This window comes from Staurois parvus, unplaced genomic scaffold, assembly GCF_062004578.1.
Source record: "Staurois parvus isolate SC_StPar_1 unplaced genomic scaffold, SC_StPar_1.0 ptg000513l, whole genome shotgun sequence".
NCBI lineage: Eukaryota > Metazoa > Chordata > Amphibia > Anura > Ranidae > Staurois > Staurois parvus.
In genome coordinates, this window is record NW_028318309.1 from 2371383 (window position 1) to 2391574 (window position 20192).

The window sequence follows — 20192 nt, forward strand, 5'->3', positions numbered from 1 at the left end:
GCCCGCCACCCTATAGTAGTAGTACTGATACAGGGCTGCGTAAAATCACATATGCTGTCGCCATTGGCGGCTAGAGATGTAACACTCTGCTCCTCACAAGACCTCCTTCTCTCTAGTTCCCTGGTCTCCTCCTCCCATTCCCGCCTCCAGGACTTCTCCAGGGTGTCACCCATCCTCTGGAACTCCCTGCCCCAACCCATCAGATTATCACCTACTCTCCTCTCCTTTAGGCGCACCCTGAAAACCCATCTCTTCAGGGAAGCCTACCCCACCCCCTGCTAACCTGCCAACCTCCTCCACTCTTCCTACCACCCCATCCCCCACAGCTATCTCCTCCTGTGCCACCATCCCCTCCCTCCTAGATTGTAAGCTCGAAAGAGCAGGGCCCTCAATCCCCTCATGTTTTGCATTGTATTGGTATTGTTCTGTCACATGTTCTGTCCCCCTTTGTAATGTACAGCGCTGAGCAAACTATTGGCGCTTTATAAATACTGTATAATAATAATAATCACCGGGTCCCTATTACCCCCGGCACTTGGTGATCATCGGGGAAACCTGACAAGAGAGAGACCTTTGTGTAAACACAAGTCTTTCTCCTGTCAGCAAGGACATGCTGCTTGGTATCTCTCTGCACAGCACAGCTTTGCTCCTAAGACTTTCATTGGGGCATATTCATTTTTGCAACATGGTCTTGAATTAAATTGTTAGGAAAATTAACAAAATCTTGTTTGCAATCAATGGCCCGCATTTGTGGAAGTATTTTATAGTATAGTGTCCCAAAGAAAATGTTGATTCTGAAAGAAAAGTAATGGTGTTCTGACAAATCTATTGGGGTGTACTCATTTATTCTGAGCACTGTATATATAGTGCCTGAAGATGGTTTTCAGGCAATTTCTTTTCAGGTGAACTGGCCATTAGAAGTTTTCACTTCAATGTTACTTTTGCACATATTTACTGTTACATGTTCATTGCCAGTTATGCTCCAAATACAGAATTTAGACCATTCGCCGGTGTCCTATTTTTTGTTTGTTTCCGAGACGTGTGTTCAGCTCTGTACAGAGATATGAAAGAGAAGCCTCCAATTAGACTGTAATGCATGTATCGGTTCCCTGTGCTATGTCAACCTTCTGTAATTTCATTACGGACATGAGATGGCTTTATCTGTCACTGTTAATTAAGGCTACTCACTGATGCTGCACAGGCTAATAGAGTGAGCTTTGCACGTTTTCTGTCGTAATACAGAAAAACAAATAGACCCGACCTCTAGTGGAGGATGAGCGGCAGAGATAGATATTATCTGTAAGCACGGGCTGGAGGAATTGCACGTTCCCTGAAAACAGTAGGAATAAGGTCTGTGTGCCCTGGCCCGTAGAGCTGATGTGTGTGATAGGGCATGCTGTTGCTCACATGGTCTGTATTAAGCATAGTTCCTATTTCCTTGCTGAGAGTTGTAGTTCCAGTAAAGTTAAAGGTCATCAGGTTGATCTAACTCCATCTTTTGCCTGCCACACACTAGCATTTTAATAGTATTCAGTCAGCTACAGGGGCGAACTGACAACTCATGGGGCCCCCGGGCAATAGGGGATCATGGGGCCCATGTGTCCTTGCCCAAACTCAAAAAAGCCTATGAAAAAGGTACCAGGGGCATATCATGGGGTCCCCTACTGACCCCGGGCCCTCGGGCAGTGCCCAAGTTTCCAAATGGTCAGTCCGCCCCTGGTCAGCTATTCATTTTTTATTTTCTTTGTTTCTTGGCAAATCTAAACTCTAATCTAGACCTTTTCTTTTAAGTTTATAGGGTGAAACCCCTTTCAGTTTTTTTGTTACCATTTGTGTCTCATTGGGGAGCTTTCCTCTTATTTTGTGTACCAGAGACCGAAAAAAATCTTTTCAAATACGGAAACCTCCTTTACACAGTTGTCATGCAAACAGTTGACCCTGTTAGACGATTTTTCCTCTATTTCTGTTCTTGTGACTCAATATCATAGATTTCTTACCACTTTCTGTCTTAATGATAGTGGTCATTAGGATGAATAGAGAGATCAGGGACACAGCAATAAAAACCTCACAGAGGTTCTACCCTCTTAGTGCTCTATCTAAAGCTAAAAAGTAAAAGTTTAGATACGCTTTAATGTAGCTAATTGGTAATAACCAGATAGAAATTTATTAAAAATTCATTTCTAAGTGGCTTCAATCAACTTCAGCTTCATTTTCAAGTTAGGCTTTAAGAAAGTTTGCTTGAACTTCCCAGCCTGCATGTTAAAAGGAATGTGATGAGCTGTTAGGTTGCCCATTGCTCAACGTTGGCTGTCATAATGTAGACTCTTTCATATTCCTCTAAGCAATTTGCTACCCATCCCAAATGAGAGTGTCAAAAATGGCTGAAGATGCAGACACAACATTGACCCTGTACAATCAATCAAAAAGCTCCTATACAGCCACAAAACACTACTTCCTCCCTAGGAAGTGAATAAACTATTAAATGTACTTTTTGTGATAAACTTCCCAATCAGCCCAATCTATCTCAAAAATTCAATAAACCAACATATTCCAAAAGGTGATGATCAAATCTAAACTAAAATAATAATAAACCACCCCTCTAATATATATTCCAAAATCATCAAATATAAATGATAAAATAACATAAATAAAATAAAATATAATAAATTAAAATATATATAAAAGTGTCCAAATCTCCAAAAAATAATAATAATAATAATAAGTGTCCAAATCTCCAAAAAAGTATGTAATATAAACAAATAAATGTCCAAAAAATCCCAAGAAAAACAAAAACGTTCTTTATGTGTTCAGTGAAGCAAAACGATTATCCAAAAATGCCTTGTTATCCTCAAAAGTAAAAAGAAAAATATATCATAGTGTAATATCCTCAAACATATATATATGCTTCACACTGTGCAAAACTCAAATCACACCAAAAATAGTGAAAAATCAATAAATAAAAATAAACGTGAGAACTCGTGATCACTCCAATCTCAAGTGAAAAGTGATACTAGGTATCAATATCCTATATACTCCAGCCAAAGTAGATGCTAAATACCATTACCCTCTTATGGTATATTCAGGCATATACTGTTAGATAGGAAAGGCATTCCTCCATCACTCTTATCCCGGGGTATTCCTCATATGGACAAAGAGAAGGCTCAATCAGGCAGATTTCATAAAAAGATATAAATTTATTCCACACTTACATGTAAAAACACTTTATCCAGCTCTCTGTACTGCACATTTCAGTCTCTGGTTGAAAAAACGATCGTTTCCAACCGACAAAATGGCCGCGGCGACACCCCCGGTCAGCGTGCGTGCGTAATGACGTCACTCCCCCAACGCGCCTCGTCACCTCCGGACCTCATCCGAAGGGGGAGTGACGTCATTAGGCACGCACGCTGACCGGGGGTGTCGCCGCGGCCATTTTGTCGGTTGGAAACGATCGTTTTTTCAACCAGAGACTGAAATGTGCAGTACAGAGAGCTGGATAAAGTGTTTTTACATGTAAGTGTGGAATAAATTTATATCTTTTTATGAAATCTGCCTGATTGAGCCTTCTCTTTGTCCATATGAGGAATACCCCGGGATAAGAGTGATGGAGGAATGCCTTTCCTATCTAACAGTATATGCCTGAATATACCATAAGAGGGTAATGGTATTTAGCATCTACTTTGGCTGGAGTATATAGGATATTGATACCTAGTATCACTTTTCACTTGAGATTGGAGTGATCACGAGTTCTCACGTTTATTTTTATTTATTGATTTTTCACTATTTTTGGTGTGATTTGAGTTTTGCACAGTGTGAAGCATATATATATGTTTGAGGATATTACACTATGATATATTTTTCTTTTTACTTTTGAGGATAACAAGGCATTTTTGGATAATCGTTTTGCTTCACTGAACACATAAAGAACGTTTTTGTTTTTCTTGGGATTTTTTGGACATTTATTTGTTTATATTACATACTTTTTTGGAGATTTGGACACTTATTATTATTATTATTATTATTTTTTGGAGATTTGGACACTTTTATATATATTTTAATTTATTATATTTTATTTTATTTATGTTATTTTATCATTTATATTTGATGATTTTGGAATATATATTAGAGGGGTGGTTTATTATTATTTTAGTTTAGATTTGATCATCACCTTTTGGAATATGTTGGTTTATTGAATTTTTGAGATAGATTGGGCTGATTGGGAAGTTTATCACAAAAAGTACATTTAATAATTGACCCTGTACAGGCCATATAGCAAAAGGTGAAGCCCTTTGTCCCTACAAGGGTCTCCAAACTGCGGCCCGAGATCCGGATGTGGCCCTTTGCTAACCTTTAACTCTCCCTTGAGGCACTAATCCAATGATATGAGACACTATTCCTCTCACTGACACCAACAATGGGGCACTATTTCTCTCACTAATACCAATGATGGGGCACTATTCTTCCTCCTGCTGACCACCAACCATGCTTATTTTCACGGATGCTGGGCCTGGGACATTTTTTAACCCCACTGGCAACAATCGGGGCCTCCTGAAGTCTGAAGGACCGTAAACTGGCCCTTTGAAAAGTTTGGAGACCCTTGCTATAAAAGATACATATTTAACAATTTCGTGTCATGATATTGCCTGAGTCAGGGAGGCAATTTTTTAAGTGTATAGCCAGACCTTTTTTTTTTTCACTTCACTTTCTAAACTGATGGAGAGAATTATGACATCGGTAAATGGCAAGGAAGATTGTTTCTGCACAGTGGGATCCCAAGCATAAACCCTCAGAACTGTCGATTCACTGACATATACTACATTTTTAGGATCTTGGAGGTCCACTTGAGCAAGTTTAGTTGGTCCGCACTCATCTCCTTTCCTCCCTCACATCCCTCTTTTCTTGATAACCACTCGCCCTGCTTCTATTTCTTATCTCCTAATCATTTCTTCTTTTTCTCTTTGCCTCTCACCTTTGGGACAGGCTACATTCCCTTAAGGACCCTTACGATCTCTCGGCAGCCCTGAGAGGTATAGCAATCAAAATTCTATTTTCAGTTTTTTACATCTATTATATATATATTTTGGATCTATGGGAAATTATTCCATTTGCTATTAATGTGCAGGTTGAGGTCCGCTATCATTTTGGTCTTTACTCTTCAAAAACTGGATGATGTATTTTGGATGAATATGTTTAACCTACTTGCTGTATAGGCCTACTTTGGACATGTCTTACCTTGTCCTGAATTACGTATTTGGTGTAAACCCAGCTTCTACATTGTAATGGTTTAAGCTCTCTAATATCTTAAATTTTTGATGTCTGTGTTGAAGGACAATTACCATCTTATTTAGCATGCATTTAGCTTGCATTTGAGATGTTTCTGTTTCTTCAGAGGTGTTTCTGACCTCCACTTGACCTAAATTTTATTCTATATTGCTTCAGGCTGCTTATGTATTCAAATTGCCCTGATAAGGGTGAAATGCAGGTCTGAAATGAACAAATACCTGTGTGCACAAGGTCCTAAGGCATTAAGTTCACCCCAGTGTTTGATGTGGGGACATGGAATCTCCCACTACCAGCTTCCTTCATTTGTGCCACCTGTATGTTTGGTGGTGTTGGTGTTTATTGATTATATTTAATGATTTGTGTGGCTTGAAATTTTTCTTTAAATTCTTTTTCTGTTATCGTGTTCTAATAGTTTTTTTTTCCAGATCAAGCAGTCTGTGTATTCACATGAACACAGAAGTAAACTGTGAGATCTGCGTCCAGTCAGTCTGTTTAGTCAATACAACAACACATGTAGCAAGGCCCGTCCTAATTTTTCACCCTGTCTTGCCTTCCTAATCTCCTTTCCTGCCAAGATTTTTAACCTTCCCTCTAATGAATAGTGAAAGCAATGGTCTCTGTAAACAAGAAGCTAAAGATATTTTTGTACATTGCTGCTTATTATATGGTCTGTAGACCCAGTTCAGGTTCTGCCTCCAGCATCAGTGTTGGCAGTTAGGCAGGACCCTAGCAAATAACAGCTAAAATCTAAATTTGAGATTAACTACAATTTTGTTGAGAAAAAAATGGGTATTCAATGTTAACAATGTACATTGCAGGGATTTCAATAAACTTTGTAGCAGATTTCTGATATTTGTTGCACTGAAGAAATAGCTGTTTGTTTCACCAGGCTGAGGACCCGTTCACACCGGGACAGGCACATTCCGTGTGCGTTCACTGCACCTGAACGTACCGTCCTTGCAAGATGTGCAGGTGCTAATTAATTGTTAATGGCAGCCCAAATGCATCTCACAATCAGAGCATGCTTCTGGCCACCAAATCACATGATTTCCACATCTGATGACTACATAATGTCTACCTGTCTGCAATCAAAGTGTAACATAATCTGTCACATGATGTCAGTATAAATGCAATACACCTGTTTTGCAGGTATAAAAAAAAGTAGAGATCAGGGTGGAGTTTAAGTAAAGATCAGGGTTGTGTTATAAAAAAATATCCCAAACTTTGAATATTCTACAGAGCACCGTTAAATTCATTGTAACAAAATGAAAAGAGTATGGTCTCCCACCAAAACCCACAGATGGGGCAAGAATGGCATTAATCAGAGATTAAGACCAAACAGGAAAAACACAAGGGGGGTAAATGCTTTTGTAAGGCACTGTAGCTCAAAGACTATTGGTTTCAGTTCTTTACTGAAAGGCAGAAATTGCTAATTTCTCAAGGAACTCCAACAGCCTCTAGAGCAGCCATTCTCAAAAAGGGTTCTGTGGAATCCCAAGGTTCCTCTAGAGTTTGCTAGGGGCATCTTAAACTGTGGCTGATTGGCCAACCATTTGATGGTGCCTGGATAGTTCTAGGACCAATGCCTTTGGCTAAAGCCAGCTGCAGGATACCAATGATCTGAGCAGCACTGTAAGTCCTCATGCACACTGAATGTTTTTGGCTTTTGGCATTTTTATCTACAGCCAGTAAACTCCCCAGCATGTTATTCTATGTGTCCATGCACACATTGGCTTAAATCAGTGTTTTTTGGCAGGGGCATGTTTTAGCTGTAAAAAACCCCAGAACTAGTGGGTTTCTAGAGGAGTTAATTAGCTGTACAAATGCTCTAGCGCTGAAAAACGCAGCAAAACATGGTAAAAATGTGGCAAACCAGCACTTTTGAATTTTTTTTGAGCAAAAAAAAAAAAATTTTTGTGTGTAAACAACTCTAGCAAACGCGGAAAAATGTGGCTAAATTCTAATGCAAAAATGCTGAAAAACATTTGCGTTTTTAACATGACTTTACACAGCTAACGCTACCAGCATTATTAAAACGCCCCGTGTGCATGGAGCCAAAAGGTTTCATTCTTTCTACTATCCTCCAGTGTAAGAGGCATATTTCACATTGACTCCCAATACATTTATATTAGGAAGGGTTCCCTGAGACCTGAAAACTATTTTAGGGTTCCTTTGGGGTAAAATGGTTGAAGGGTTGAAAAAAGGCTGCTCTAGAAGAATCATAGGGTCCTTTGAAACACTGGCTGAGAAAGGCTGCTGTAAGGAAAGTAAGAGATGTTTGCCAATAGGGGACCTGAATGCCTGGAAATTCTAGCATGCAAATTTTGACTTCAATTTGAAAGTCAGTGCTTTGTCCCAACCCTTCATGCTTTGATGAAGGCCACTGTGAGAAGTGGCCTCACTGAAACTGTGGTGAAAAAGAGACACCATGGTTTTTTTTGGACATTAAAAAAATTATAGGTGGAAATAAGCTAGTTATTATTATTTTATTTCAGGTACTTATATAGCGCCGTCAATTTACGCTGCGCTTTTACATACATATATATTGTACATTCACATCAGTCCTTAACCCTCAAGGGGTGTACAATCTAAAGTCCCTAACTCACATTCATACATACACATACTAGGGACAATTTTTTTAAACAGGAGCCAATTAACCTACCAGCATGTCTATGGAGTCTGGGAGGAAACCGGAGTACCCGGAGGAAACCCACGCAGTCACAGGGAGAACATGAAGGCAACACTTTTTTTTTAGTTTTGGATGGAGTGGAGATGGATTAGAACACCTGCCTGGTTTTTATTTCAATCTGTGCCCCCATTAGGAAGATTCATCCTCTCTATTTGTCCTGTTTACCCTTATCATCGAAAGTGAAAGTTAAAAAAAAAATTTGCGCTGTCCCAAAAAAATAGTAGATAGGAAATATTCCAAAGGGGACACTAGTTCTGGTGACCTGGGGGTTCCCACTTCCTGTTTTGACTGTGAGACAGGACATGAAGGTAAATCTCCCCAATGGGACACAGATGGCAAAAAATAATCCGACAGGAGTTATAAGCCTCCCATACTCTATCCAAAATGAAAACAAAAGTTTTGCCTATAGTGCTACTTTCATTCCTAAAGATATACTTGAGTCAAATGGAAAAAGTAAGCTTTGATATGCATACAGGGATCATGGCCAACCTAATCAGTACTCCTGTTATCCATCTAAGCATTGCTATGGTGCTCCTCCTTACACTCTTTTATCCGTGATCTTGGACTCCCTGCTTGTAATGCAGAAGATCCATTCCCAAACACACTCTATGGGCACATTGCTGCAACTCATATACAGGAAAAAAAAGCTTTCTCAGATGTCAGATTGATTCTGCTTTAAAAGTTTGTATTGGATTATTGAAACTGTAAGTGGAGAAAAAGACATATAAAATGCATAAGTTTTAGAAAGTAGAGAGCGAGAATGATACACAGCACAAACTGCAGGAAGAATACTCCTAGTGACCCTGTGGGATGCTTTCAGGATTCTTCCTCCAGTGGATTACAGAATACTCAAGTTAACGTGTACCCCTATCCAAAACGTATTTTCCTGTTAATAAAGAGTGGAAAAGGCCAAAAACCTCTGTTATGTTTTTAATTCTGTCTATAGCAAAAAGTAAAAATAAGTTTTGGGTGGAGTTCTGCTTTAAGATAAATTACATAAATGCTCTGGGTTTAGAACCATTGAAGATGGTTACTTGATGACATTAGTAGCTCAGTTATTATCTCTTTATTACACAATAGGTTGCCTCTGCCTAAGTTCCCTTAGGCAGAGGCAACCCTAACTGGGAATGTGATATCCTGACCTTGAAAGCCGTGCCCTAGTAATAACTGTTTTTAGTGGTAGTAAAAGGGACATTTAGAGAAGAATATTGCTTCTACTGATAAACTTGCAATTAAGGAGGGTTTTGGTGTGCTAGTAATATGCGATTTATTGTTTTGATATTGATGGTACCACCTATCTCATTACAGTGCGACCCTGTGGGGTTTATTTACTAAAGCTGGAGAGTCCAAAATCAGACTCCCTTCTGCATAGAAACCAATCAGCTTCCAGGTTTCATTGCCAAAGCTTCATTGAACAAGCTGAGGTTAGAAGCTGATTGGTTTCTATGCAGAAGGGAGTCTGATTTTGGACTCTCCAGCTTTAGTAAATAAACCCCAAAGTGTCAATCTTAAGTCTCCTCTGAGAGTAGATTAAGCCTTTACTGTCTCCATGTTTGAAATTTGGATGTTCCCCCTCATCTTCTAGGTGAGCAGGCAGATCAGACCACTATTGATTTTTATGTAGAAGAAGACTTTACAACTCCAGTGCTATTGATAGTTCAATAACCTCTTCTTTATAACGCAGCCCACAGATTTTGCAATTTTCTTTTCTTCCACTACTGCCCATAGATGGATCAAATCTTGGCCGGTCCCTGCTGAACCATCCCAATTTCAGTCCATCTATGGCCTGCTTTAGTGTAACTTCTCATGATGTTCCAAACCTTATATTCTACATAATATCAATTCTATCCAGAGACCCTATGGCTTAGAACACACTATTGGAAAAATTGAGAAGAGGATAAACTTGTATTTGGGGGGGGGGGAGTGCTTTTAGCAGAATAAAGAGAGGGAAACTGGACAGAAGCAGATTTGTTGTCAGTGATGAATAATCAGGATTGATATTTTTACCAGTTCCTCCAGATACTGACACCCTGGCTGTTGCTAATGCTCCAATCCAATCAAAATTGATATTTTATTTGTAGGTGGGCTGAGACTTTCCCAGTTTCTTTTATATCTTGGACACCCCAACAGACAGATACTGTATTTACATTGCTGTAATTTTCTCTTTTGTTCCTGTCCACATTTGAAATGTTGGTGCTCCAGCTCCTCCCGTTGCATTATCCATAAACTCTCATCTTGGTTACAGAAGGTTTGTAGACCCTGGAACTCAGTGTAGAGATCTCATCAATAGAGTCACCATGAGATAAAATGAACTCTTTGGATGTTTAAAATGTGTCTACGATTCCTCTATCCATGTAGACTAGCATGGATGGACGAGTCTCCTCTGCTGGCTATTGTATCATGACAGCTGGAACCAGTGGTGGTCTGAATACACGAACAGTGGCTACTTTCGATGGGACAATTGGGGGGGGTGCTTTTAGCAGAATAAAGAGAGGGAAACTGGACAGAAGCAGATTTGTTGTCAGTGATGATTAATCAGGCTTGATATTTTCACCAGTTCCTCTTTCATGTTTCTTTTATGTCTTGGATACCCCAGCAGACAGATATTTATATTGCTGTAATTTCCTCTTTTGTTCCTGTCCATATTTGAACTCAGTGTAGAGATCTCATCAATAGAGTCCCCATGAGATAAAATGAACTCTTTGGTTGTTTAAAATGTGTCTACGATTCCTCTATCCATGTAGACTAGCATGGATGGACGAGTCTCCTCTGCCGTCTGTTGTATCATGACAGCTGGAACCAGTGGTGGTCTGAATACACAAACAGTGGCTACTTTCGATGGGACAATTGGATTTGCAGATCGAAGAATGTCGGACCAACAGGGCTGCACATGGCTTGAATTTTCTCCAATTCATCAGCTTAACTCTTCAGAATCTGCCAAGAACTAAAATATCAGTTGTGGGTGGACTGAACCTAATACACTCAACACACTTTATTGTGGGTGGAGGTGGGACTCATCTGTAGATGAAAGTATTTTTTTTCTTTTTGTTTTAACGGATGGTGTGCGTGGGAGAATGTTTGATTGCTTGATACACTAAAGCTCACTGTGCAGCCAATATTGCCGGGGAAGTATTTGTTATCACTGCGACCTGATCACTTGAAACGTATCCATGTGGAATAAACAATTCACAGTGGAATTTAGGAATATTTCGCACTACGGCACATGGTGTGAAATTATCAACTGTCAACAACAGCATAGTAATAGCACTTGTCAATATGTATACATATTTTAAATTTAAAGTAAATCTGACATTAGCTAAAGCAGACTATATGATGGGGGGGGGGGGGGGGAGAAAACAGAGGTTACCTTCAGTAAACACTGCCTGCTCATGGTTTATATACTTTTCCAGAATAAAGTACCTTCTTTCAAAATTGCTGGGAAAAATTCCTGTGAACGTATGAAATGCTGCAGAGAGGTTTAATAAAAGCCTTTATCCTGGGTGTAGGTTCACATGAAATAATAGTTTAGGAGGTGTCAGGGCCACTTGGGATCAAGCTGGCTGAAAAGGGTGTTAACCCGCTAAGTGTATTGGCATGTGATTAGCACTGAGGTCATTCAAGCCTCCCCTCCTATAACATAATGAAGCACGAGCTCCTCTCGCAGACCTTTTCGCCTTCTCAAGACATAATTGCTCCAGTCGGTTTGAAGTAATTATATTATGTTTGATTTTGTTGACACTCTGATATTTTTCTGTCTGCGCTTTCAATCCCCGCAATTATGCTCAGTAGACTCGCAGGCTTTGCAAACTGTTCAATTAGAGCCTCGGAATAGAGGCGGCAGCAGGACGTCTTGTCGGCTTATTAATATATTTATTACAGTGCACTCTCGCTGAACACTTTTCCTCTGTATGGAGGAGCGCCGGTTAAACTAAAGTGTCCTCGTCACCTACCCACATAGGAAGCAGACTGAGTGAAAGAAAACTTGAGATAAAATGTAAAGCTTGCGTATGTGCTCTCATGATGAGCAGGTTGTGAAATGATTGGATGAGATATATTATCCAACCAAAGTAATCCTTTTATATAGAGGATGTACATCATAACAACGCAGAAATGTCATAGTAAATGCCCACATACCCACATAGGAAGCAGACTGAGTAAAAGAAAACTTGAGATATTATTATTATTATTATGCAGTATTTATATAGCACCAATAGTTCACTCAGCGCTGTACATTACAGTGGGAGACAATACACGAGACAGTACAATGACAATACAATGCGATACACGAGGGGTTCGAGTGCCCTGCTCCTTGGAGGGAGGGGATAGTGGTACGGGAGGAAAAGCTGTGGGGGATGGAATGGTGGGAAGAGAGGAGGAGATTGGCAGTTAGCAGGGGGTGGGGTAGGCTTCCCTGAAGAGGTGGGTTTTCAGGGTGCGCCTAAAGGAAAGAAGAGTAGTCTGATGGATTGGGGTAGGGAGTTCCAGAGGATGGGTGATGCCCTGGAGAAGTCCTGGAGGCGGGCATGGGAGGAGGAGACCAGGGAGCTAGAGAGAAGGAGGTCTTGTGAGGAGCGGAGAGTATGTTTTGGGTGGTATTTGGATATTAGGTCGGAGATGTAGTTTGGGGCGATATTATGGACAGCTTTGTACGTCAGTGTTAGTATTTTGAATTTAATCCGTTGGGCAATCGGGAGCCAGTGGAGGGAATGGCAGAGGGGGGTGGCGGAAACGGAGTGGTAAAATGTAAAGCTTGCATATGTGCTCTCTTGATGAGCAGGATGTGAAATGATTTGATGAGATATATTATCCAACCAAAGTAATCCTTTTATATAGAGGATGTATATCAGAACAATGCAGAAATGTCATAGTAAATGCCCACATACCCACATAGGAAGTAGACTGAGTAAAAGAAAACTTGAGATATTATTATTATTATTATTATATAGTATTTATATAGCGCCAATAGTTCGCTCAGCGCTGTACATTACAATGGGAGACAATACACGAGACAGTACAATGACAATACAATGCGATACACGAGGGGTTCGAGGGCCCTGCTCCTTGGAGGGAGGGGATAGTGGTACGGGAGGAAAAGCTGTGGGGGATGGAGTGGTGGGAAGAGAGGAGGAGATCGGCAGGTAGCGGCGGTGGGGTAGGCTTCCCTGAAGAGGTGGGTTTTCAGGGTGCGCCTAAAGGAGAGGAGAGTAGGTGATAGTCTGATGGATTGGGGCAGGGAGTTCCAGAGGATGGGTGATGCCCTGGAAAAGTCCTGGAGGCGGGCATGGGAGGAGGAGACCAGGGAGCTAGAGAGAAGGAGGTCTTGTGAGGAGAGTGTGTTTTGGGTGGTATTTTGATATTAGGTCGGAGATGTAGTTCGGGGCGATGTTATGGACAGCTTTGTACGTCAGTGTTAGTATTTTGAATTTAATCCGTTGGGCAATCGGGAGCCAGTGGAGGGATTGGCAGAGGGGGGTGGTGGAAACGGAGCGGTAAAATGTAAAGCTTGCGTATGTGCTCTCATGATGAGCAGGTTGTGAAATGACTGGATGAGATATATTATCCAACCAAAGTAATCCTTTTTTGTAGAGGATGCACATTTATTTATTTCAGATATTTATATAACGCCGTCAATTTACGCAGTGCTTTACATATATATATATATATATATATATATATATTGTACATTCACATCAGTCCCTAACCCTCAAGGGGCGTACAATCTAAGGTCCCTAACTTACATTCATACATACACATACTAGGGACAATTTAGACAGGTGGACTTTTTTCGTATAATTTTTACTAGTGAAAGATATCACAAATAGTCAAGGATTGTTTTTTGGAAATAAGCAAGCATTTGTAGGGGATTTGCATACTATAAAAGCAGACTCAAATAAGTTATATAAAATTAATTTAAGATTAATTTAAAATTGATTTGAATTATATATTGTATATGTATACATTTTTTTTTATTTTTTTCACAATTTTCATATAGTGGAGCGCAGCACATTTATTTGTTTTTTTATCATAGTAACACACTAGTATGAGTATGTGTATGGTGTAGGCGATCCACTCATTTGAATTTCACATATTTATTTATTTTAAATATTTAAACCACACACATAAGTACATAAATGTAGCACAATATTCATAGAGGTGATTTTAGATATATATATTGTAAATGTATTTTATTTATGCACATAATACACCATAGTAGGTCAAAAGAATCACGTTTTTTTATATTCAATGAAATTAATTAACGCGCATGCGCTACACGTGCCTGATGTTAACACTCGTTTTTGCGCATTTAGATGCATCTATACACGTTTACATGTGTCAAGCGTTTTTTCTGCCAAAACACCACTGCTCCTGGACACACTGTGGGGTTTGTTTACAGCTCATAAAATCCCCTGCCACTAAAAGCTTCCAAAAGTCTATGTCATACAGTATGTCATATCCTATACATAGGATTATTATTATTATAATACAGGATTTATATAGCACCAACAGTTTGCTCAGCGCTTTACAATATAACAGGAGACAATACAGCAACAATACAGTTCAGTACAAGAGGGTTAGGAGGGCCTGATCCTGGGAGCTTACAATCTAAGAGGGAGGGGCTAGTGGTGCAAAAGGTAATAACTGCGGGGATGGACTGGTAGGAGGAATAGAAGATCCCATTATTAGCTGAGGGTAGGATAGGCTTCCCTGAAGAGATAGGTTTTCAGAGATCACCTAAAAGTTTGCAGAGTAGGCGATAGACTGATGAATAGGGGTAGAGAGTTCCAGAGGATGAGGGAAGCTCTGAAGAAGTCCTGGAGACGAGCATGGGAGGAAGAGACAAGGAAGCTAGAGAGCAGGAGGTCATGCAAGGAGTGGAGAGTATGGTTTGGGTGATATTTGGCGACAAGATTGGTGATGTAATTTGGGGCAGCTGTAAATGGCTTTATATGTTATTGTTAATGTTTTGAATTTTATCCGTTGGGCTATGGGAAGCCAGTGGAGGGGTGGAGGACACTGAATGGAGACCAGAGGAGGGATTGGCAGAGAGGGGTGGAGCACACTGAATGGAGGCCAGAGGAGGGATTGGCAGAGAGGGGTGGAGGACACTGAATGGAGGCCAGTGGAGGGATTGGCAGAGAGGGGTGGAGCACACTGAATGGAGGCCAGTGGAGGGATTGGAAGAGAGGGGTGGAGGACACTGAATGGAGGCCAGTGGAGGAATTGGCAGAGAGGGGTGGAGGACACTGAATGGAGGCCAGTGGAGGAATTGGCAGAGAGGGATGGAGGACACTGAATGGAGGCCAGTGGAGGAATTGGCAGAGAGGGGTGGAGGACACTGAATGGAGGCCAGTGGAGGGATTGGCAGAGAGGGGTGGAGGACACTGAATGGAGGCCAGTGGAGGGATTGGCAGAGAGGGGTGGAGGACACTGACTGGAAGCCAGTGGAGGAATTGGCAGAGAGGGATGGCAGATACAGAACAGTTAGTAAGGTGGATGAGTCTGGCAGCAGCATTTATGATAGACTGAAGAGGGGATAGCCTACGATGAGGTCGGCCAATGAGGAGGGAGTTACAATAGTCAAGGCGAGAGATAACCAGGGAGTCAATAAGTTGCTTTGTAGGATAACATGTATCCCCTAAAAGTGGCTGCAAAAATGCCCTGTGTGCATGATCCCTAAAGGAACAACAGTACGGTCATGTCACTCCTCTTATCAGTTGTGAATGGGTTTCTTGTCAGTACAAGTGCAAGCAGCACATGGGATTGCCTACTAGTGTTACTCTTCCCTGTCTTCTTTTATCTCAAAGTAAGTTTTATTGAGAAATACAAATAAACATTACAGAGTTCAGAGCAATCATTTTGGGTTGATGCATCATAAAATAGTCAATTACAGCCAATCAGTTGTACAATTCCACACATCTTTAGCACCTCTGACATCTATCATTTGCAAACTCAGATGACTATTTATCAAGGAATCCCCATGTAAGAGTAGTCACAGTAAGGAATACTGATCATATTATTCACAGTAGCCTATCCATAATTAGATCCATTAGGGACAATTCTGGAGTGTCTAACCACGGGGGCCCATAATACTCCTCCCTATCTGATGTGCAGGAGGCTGATAACAAGTCAGATCCTGATACACTTTAAAATACAATTACTGGTTTTAATAAATACATACCTTCAACAGCTTGTCCTTGCAGCAGAATGAGTGTGGAGGCTAGGAGATACACTTTAGTTGGCCTCATCAAGACAGCAGGTTGTTAACATTACTGAATTGATGGACAAGAATACCAGAATGGGCATAGCTCATTTCTGTAATGCACCTAAGAGTACACCAAGTGCGATAGGCAAGGTTTAAATCCCCAAAACATGCCCACCTTAGAGTATTTTTAAACATTCTGAGCATGTTCCTGTTCATTGTGGTTGTCAGGTAGTTCTTTCTCCCTTACTGAGGGATGACGCCTTTGATGTTCTCGTTATCAGAAGTGTGAGGGCAGTAAGTGTTGAGACTATGTACTGGTTCTCCTCCTTTGATAATGATTCCGAAAGTGGCACCATAAGGTAATTGCAATAACTGTTAACTGGCATATAAGTTAAAGTTCCCTAAATTTGAGAGGATATATACTATTGTGGAAAGGATTTATTATTTCATGATTTACAGATATGAGATAATGAACAATGGCATAGGGATGCCAAGCTGAGAAACAAGTTAACCTCATTTAGGATCAGTTTTGGTCCATGTTCATCCATAGACTTGTTAGCATGTCATTTCTTCTCAAGGTGTTGTGTGATTCAGCTCTTCATGTTACTTCTGCTTGCTGGTATCCTACAGATAACAGATGTTCCATTTGCACACCTCTTGCTTTAGTTTCAAACCTGCTTATGTGGCACTACAATTGTTAGGTCCACTAATTGGAGTCTGATCTCTCTACAGTGCTCATCTTTCTTTCTCTATGGTGGTGCCACCTGTCTCCTAAATTCTGTTGGTCTTTGGAGCCTCTGTGTAGATTCACATACTCAGCTGCCCGTTTTATGTACTTTGGGCAACCTGTACCCTTCCAGATATAGGAGAACTACATATCCAAGCTACCAAACCAGGAGATGTTGCTCCTCCTGAACTGGAGAGTGCCAGGATGCCCGTGTCGGTGGACAGCGTCAGTAGAGTTTTAATCGTTTTTGTGCTGTAAAGTTCCCTGTGTCCTTGAAATGGTGACATTAACAAAAAGCTGCATGCATTTACCTAACTTTTGCCATAACTTCAAGAACATAATTTTTATGACTTGAAGGATTTAAAGCAGCGTGTTGCTGAACTTTCCAGGTTCTTGAGGGCTCCGTCGATGTGAGCTGTGAATTTCAATGAGTTAAGTTAAGCAGACGGGTCAGATGTCTAGTATCAATATAGCTGCGCTATTTGGGAGTCTTAATTAAACCCAACAGCAGATTAGTTTGAAGCTTTAATTTAAAATGCATATTGACATAAACATCATTCAGATAAAGTCTAAAGAGCTTTTCTGTTCTTTTTTTTTTTTTTTCCTTCTTAGATGTAGAAGACAGAAGTAACTCAGGGTCCTGGGAGAGCAGTGCACACCCGAGTCCATCTCGAGTAAGTATACATTATGTAGGCATTCTGTATACCTGTCAGATCACCATCCATGCCTCAGGGGCTTGTGGAAAATATTAAACATGGAGTTATATTTTATTCATGTTACAGGCTTTTTCGTGATCAGGTTTTTAAGAAAGTACTGTTTAACTAGACAACAAGATAATCTCTTGTATTATTATTTCCGGTCCTAAAACATTAAAGATATATACTGATCTATGCATGATGTGTGGTGCCTTACCATTCATTCTGAAAGCTGATCCAGTTGCTTTTCCTTAATAAAATTTCAGCATTTTTAACTTACATAGTTTTTATAAAAATTACCTTTTTATTGTCGATGGCGCCATCATTTTAAAAGAGAGCTATGGCTGGGCAGCATGGGGAGGGATAGATGAAGTGCAGACATCACTTCCTTTTCCTGTTCAGTATATCAAATTATAATTTCCATCGTGCAATAGAAATGATTTCCTTTAGGGAATGTGGGCAGGATTCTGGCAAACATGCAGGAGCATGAAATAGCATATATGACAAGCACTGAAATTGCGACCTGCACACAACCTTACAAAGAACCTCAGTAGTATACAATATAGTATATAATGTACTTAGAGCGCAGTGGTCATAAGTATGTCATATTAAGCCCAGTGTAGGAGGAGTATGAAATATACAACATAGGGTCTATAGTGCAGGGCTTAGGAGTACATTACGCACAGAGTGTAGGGGTCAGGAGTACGTAATGAACAGATTGCACAGCTTAGAAGTAGGTGAAGAGTACAAGGCTCGGGAATTTGGAACACACAGATTACAGGGGACATGAGTATGCAACACACTGAGTACAGGGGAGAGGAGCTCATATCATGCAGAGTACGGGGTCAAGAGTGCATATTACACCGGGTAGAGGGGTCAGAAGTGGGTCTCCCTGAGAGTGCAGCAGCCAGGAGTGCATATCACAGAGTGTAGGGGTCAGGGGTACATATTATACAGAGTGCATGGGGACAGGAGTACGTAACACACAGAGTACAGAGGTTGGGAGTGCAGAACACACAGGCCAGTGTACAGTTCAACCAAAAATGACCCCCCCAGATCTCATGCCATAGCCCTTAATCTCCTTTCTAGCCCACCCTCTCAGTACAGGACCTCTCTCACCCTTCCTCTTCAGTACAGCCCCCCCCCCCTTCTCTTTACAAACCTTCCTCTCAGCCTACCCCAAGTACAGACTTTTTCCTCCGTACAGACCCCCTCTCCACTCATCCTCTTCTCAGTACAGACCCTTTCTCCTGAGCACAGACCCCAGTTTGGTGCAGCTCTCCCCCCTTACTCGCTAGATGCAGCAGTAATTCACAGACCTCAGAAACAGCAGTTCAAAGTGAGGGGAAGTCTTCTCCTTGTCTGTATCATGTGACCAAAGCCAAGCAGGGCTCCCATGGCTCCAATGGGTGAAATCTTCCAGTGAGGACACTAGTTCTGGTGGCATCCAAGGATTCCCTCACTTTGGATGGATTTCTTGTCACTTCATTTTTTGGCTATGGGAAATCTCCACAATGGGACACAGACGAAGGCCAATAAAAGGGCAGGGTCTTTAATTCTACTTTGGCCATTACCTACTTTTTCCAAAACGAAAAAATGTTGTAGCTTTAGATATACTTTGTAAAAGCTTCATGCTTGATCAAGGCTAGAGAAGTCAGTACTGACAGCTCTTACCTTTCTATCAAGACCAATTCCCTCTAAAATAGAATTGTAATCCTGAATGCCAATTTTGTTTATTAAAATAGTTACATTATATTCACCTCCCCTACTTCTTTTCCCTGACCTTTAAGTGATTGTAAAGGTTTAGATTTTTTTATTCTAAAATAGCAAACATGTTATACTTATCTGCTCTGTGCAATGTTTATGCACAGAGCAGCCCAAATTCTCCTCTTTTGGGATCCCGCACCAGCACTCTTGGCTTCTCCTACCTTCTAATTGCCCCCATAGCAAGCTGCTTGCTATGGGGGCACTCGTGCAGGCCGGATTCCGAGACACACTGAGAGTTATTTACAAAAACTGCATGGTGCAAAATCTTGTGCAGCTCTGCATAAAAACCAATCAACTTCCAGGTTTTATTGTCCAACCATAATTGAACAAGCTGAATTTAGAAACTGATTTACTTCCTTGCACAGCTGCACCAGATTCCAGTTTTAGTAAATTCCCCCCACTGTGTGCATCTGTTGACACACACAGTGCAGCTCTGCCTCGCCCCTAGCTCTCTGCTCACAGGATTTGAGTGCCTTGGCTCCTGCTGCTGCCATGCCTCATGTGTGAAGAGGGGAGAGAAGAGCAGTGCTGCTGCAGATGGGCACATCATTGGATCGAGAGCGGGCTCAAGGTATTTCAGGGGGGCTAGAGGATGCGACATAAAAAGGTTTTTAGCTTAACGCAGGGAATGCATTAAGGTAAAAAACATTTTATCTTTACAACCACTAGAAATAGTGCCTACCGTATTTTCCGGCGTATAAGACGACTTTTCAACCCCTGAAAATCTTCTGAAAAGTCGGGGGTCGTCTTATACGCCGGTGCGAGCCGGTGTCAGGGCGGCACTTTTTCGAGGGGCGGCGCGGCGGCGCCCCCCCTCCTCCTCCAACGGAC

At 41.1% G+C, this 20192-nt stretch overlaps 1 protein-coding gene across 12 annotated transcripts in view; it reads left to right on the plus strand.

The window, feature by feature from the left end:
• TCF4 (transcription factor 4) overlaps nucleotides 1–20192 on the plus strand; it is a 701501-nt gene that overhangs the window by 140275 nt on the left and 541034 nt on the right. For all 12 annotated transcript variants that reach the window (XM_089690079.1, XM_089690075.1, XM_089690078.1 and 9 more), the window contains exon 3: nucleotides 17512–17573. In XM_089690079.1, coding sequence (XP_089546205.1) covers nucleotides 17512–17573 — 62 coding nt within the window. The remainder of the gene's footprint in view (nucleotides 1–17511; nucleotides 17574–20192) is intronic.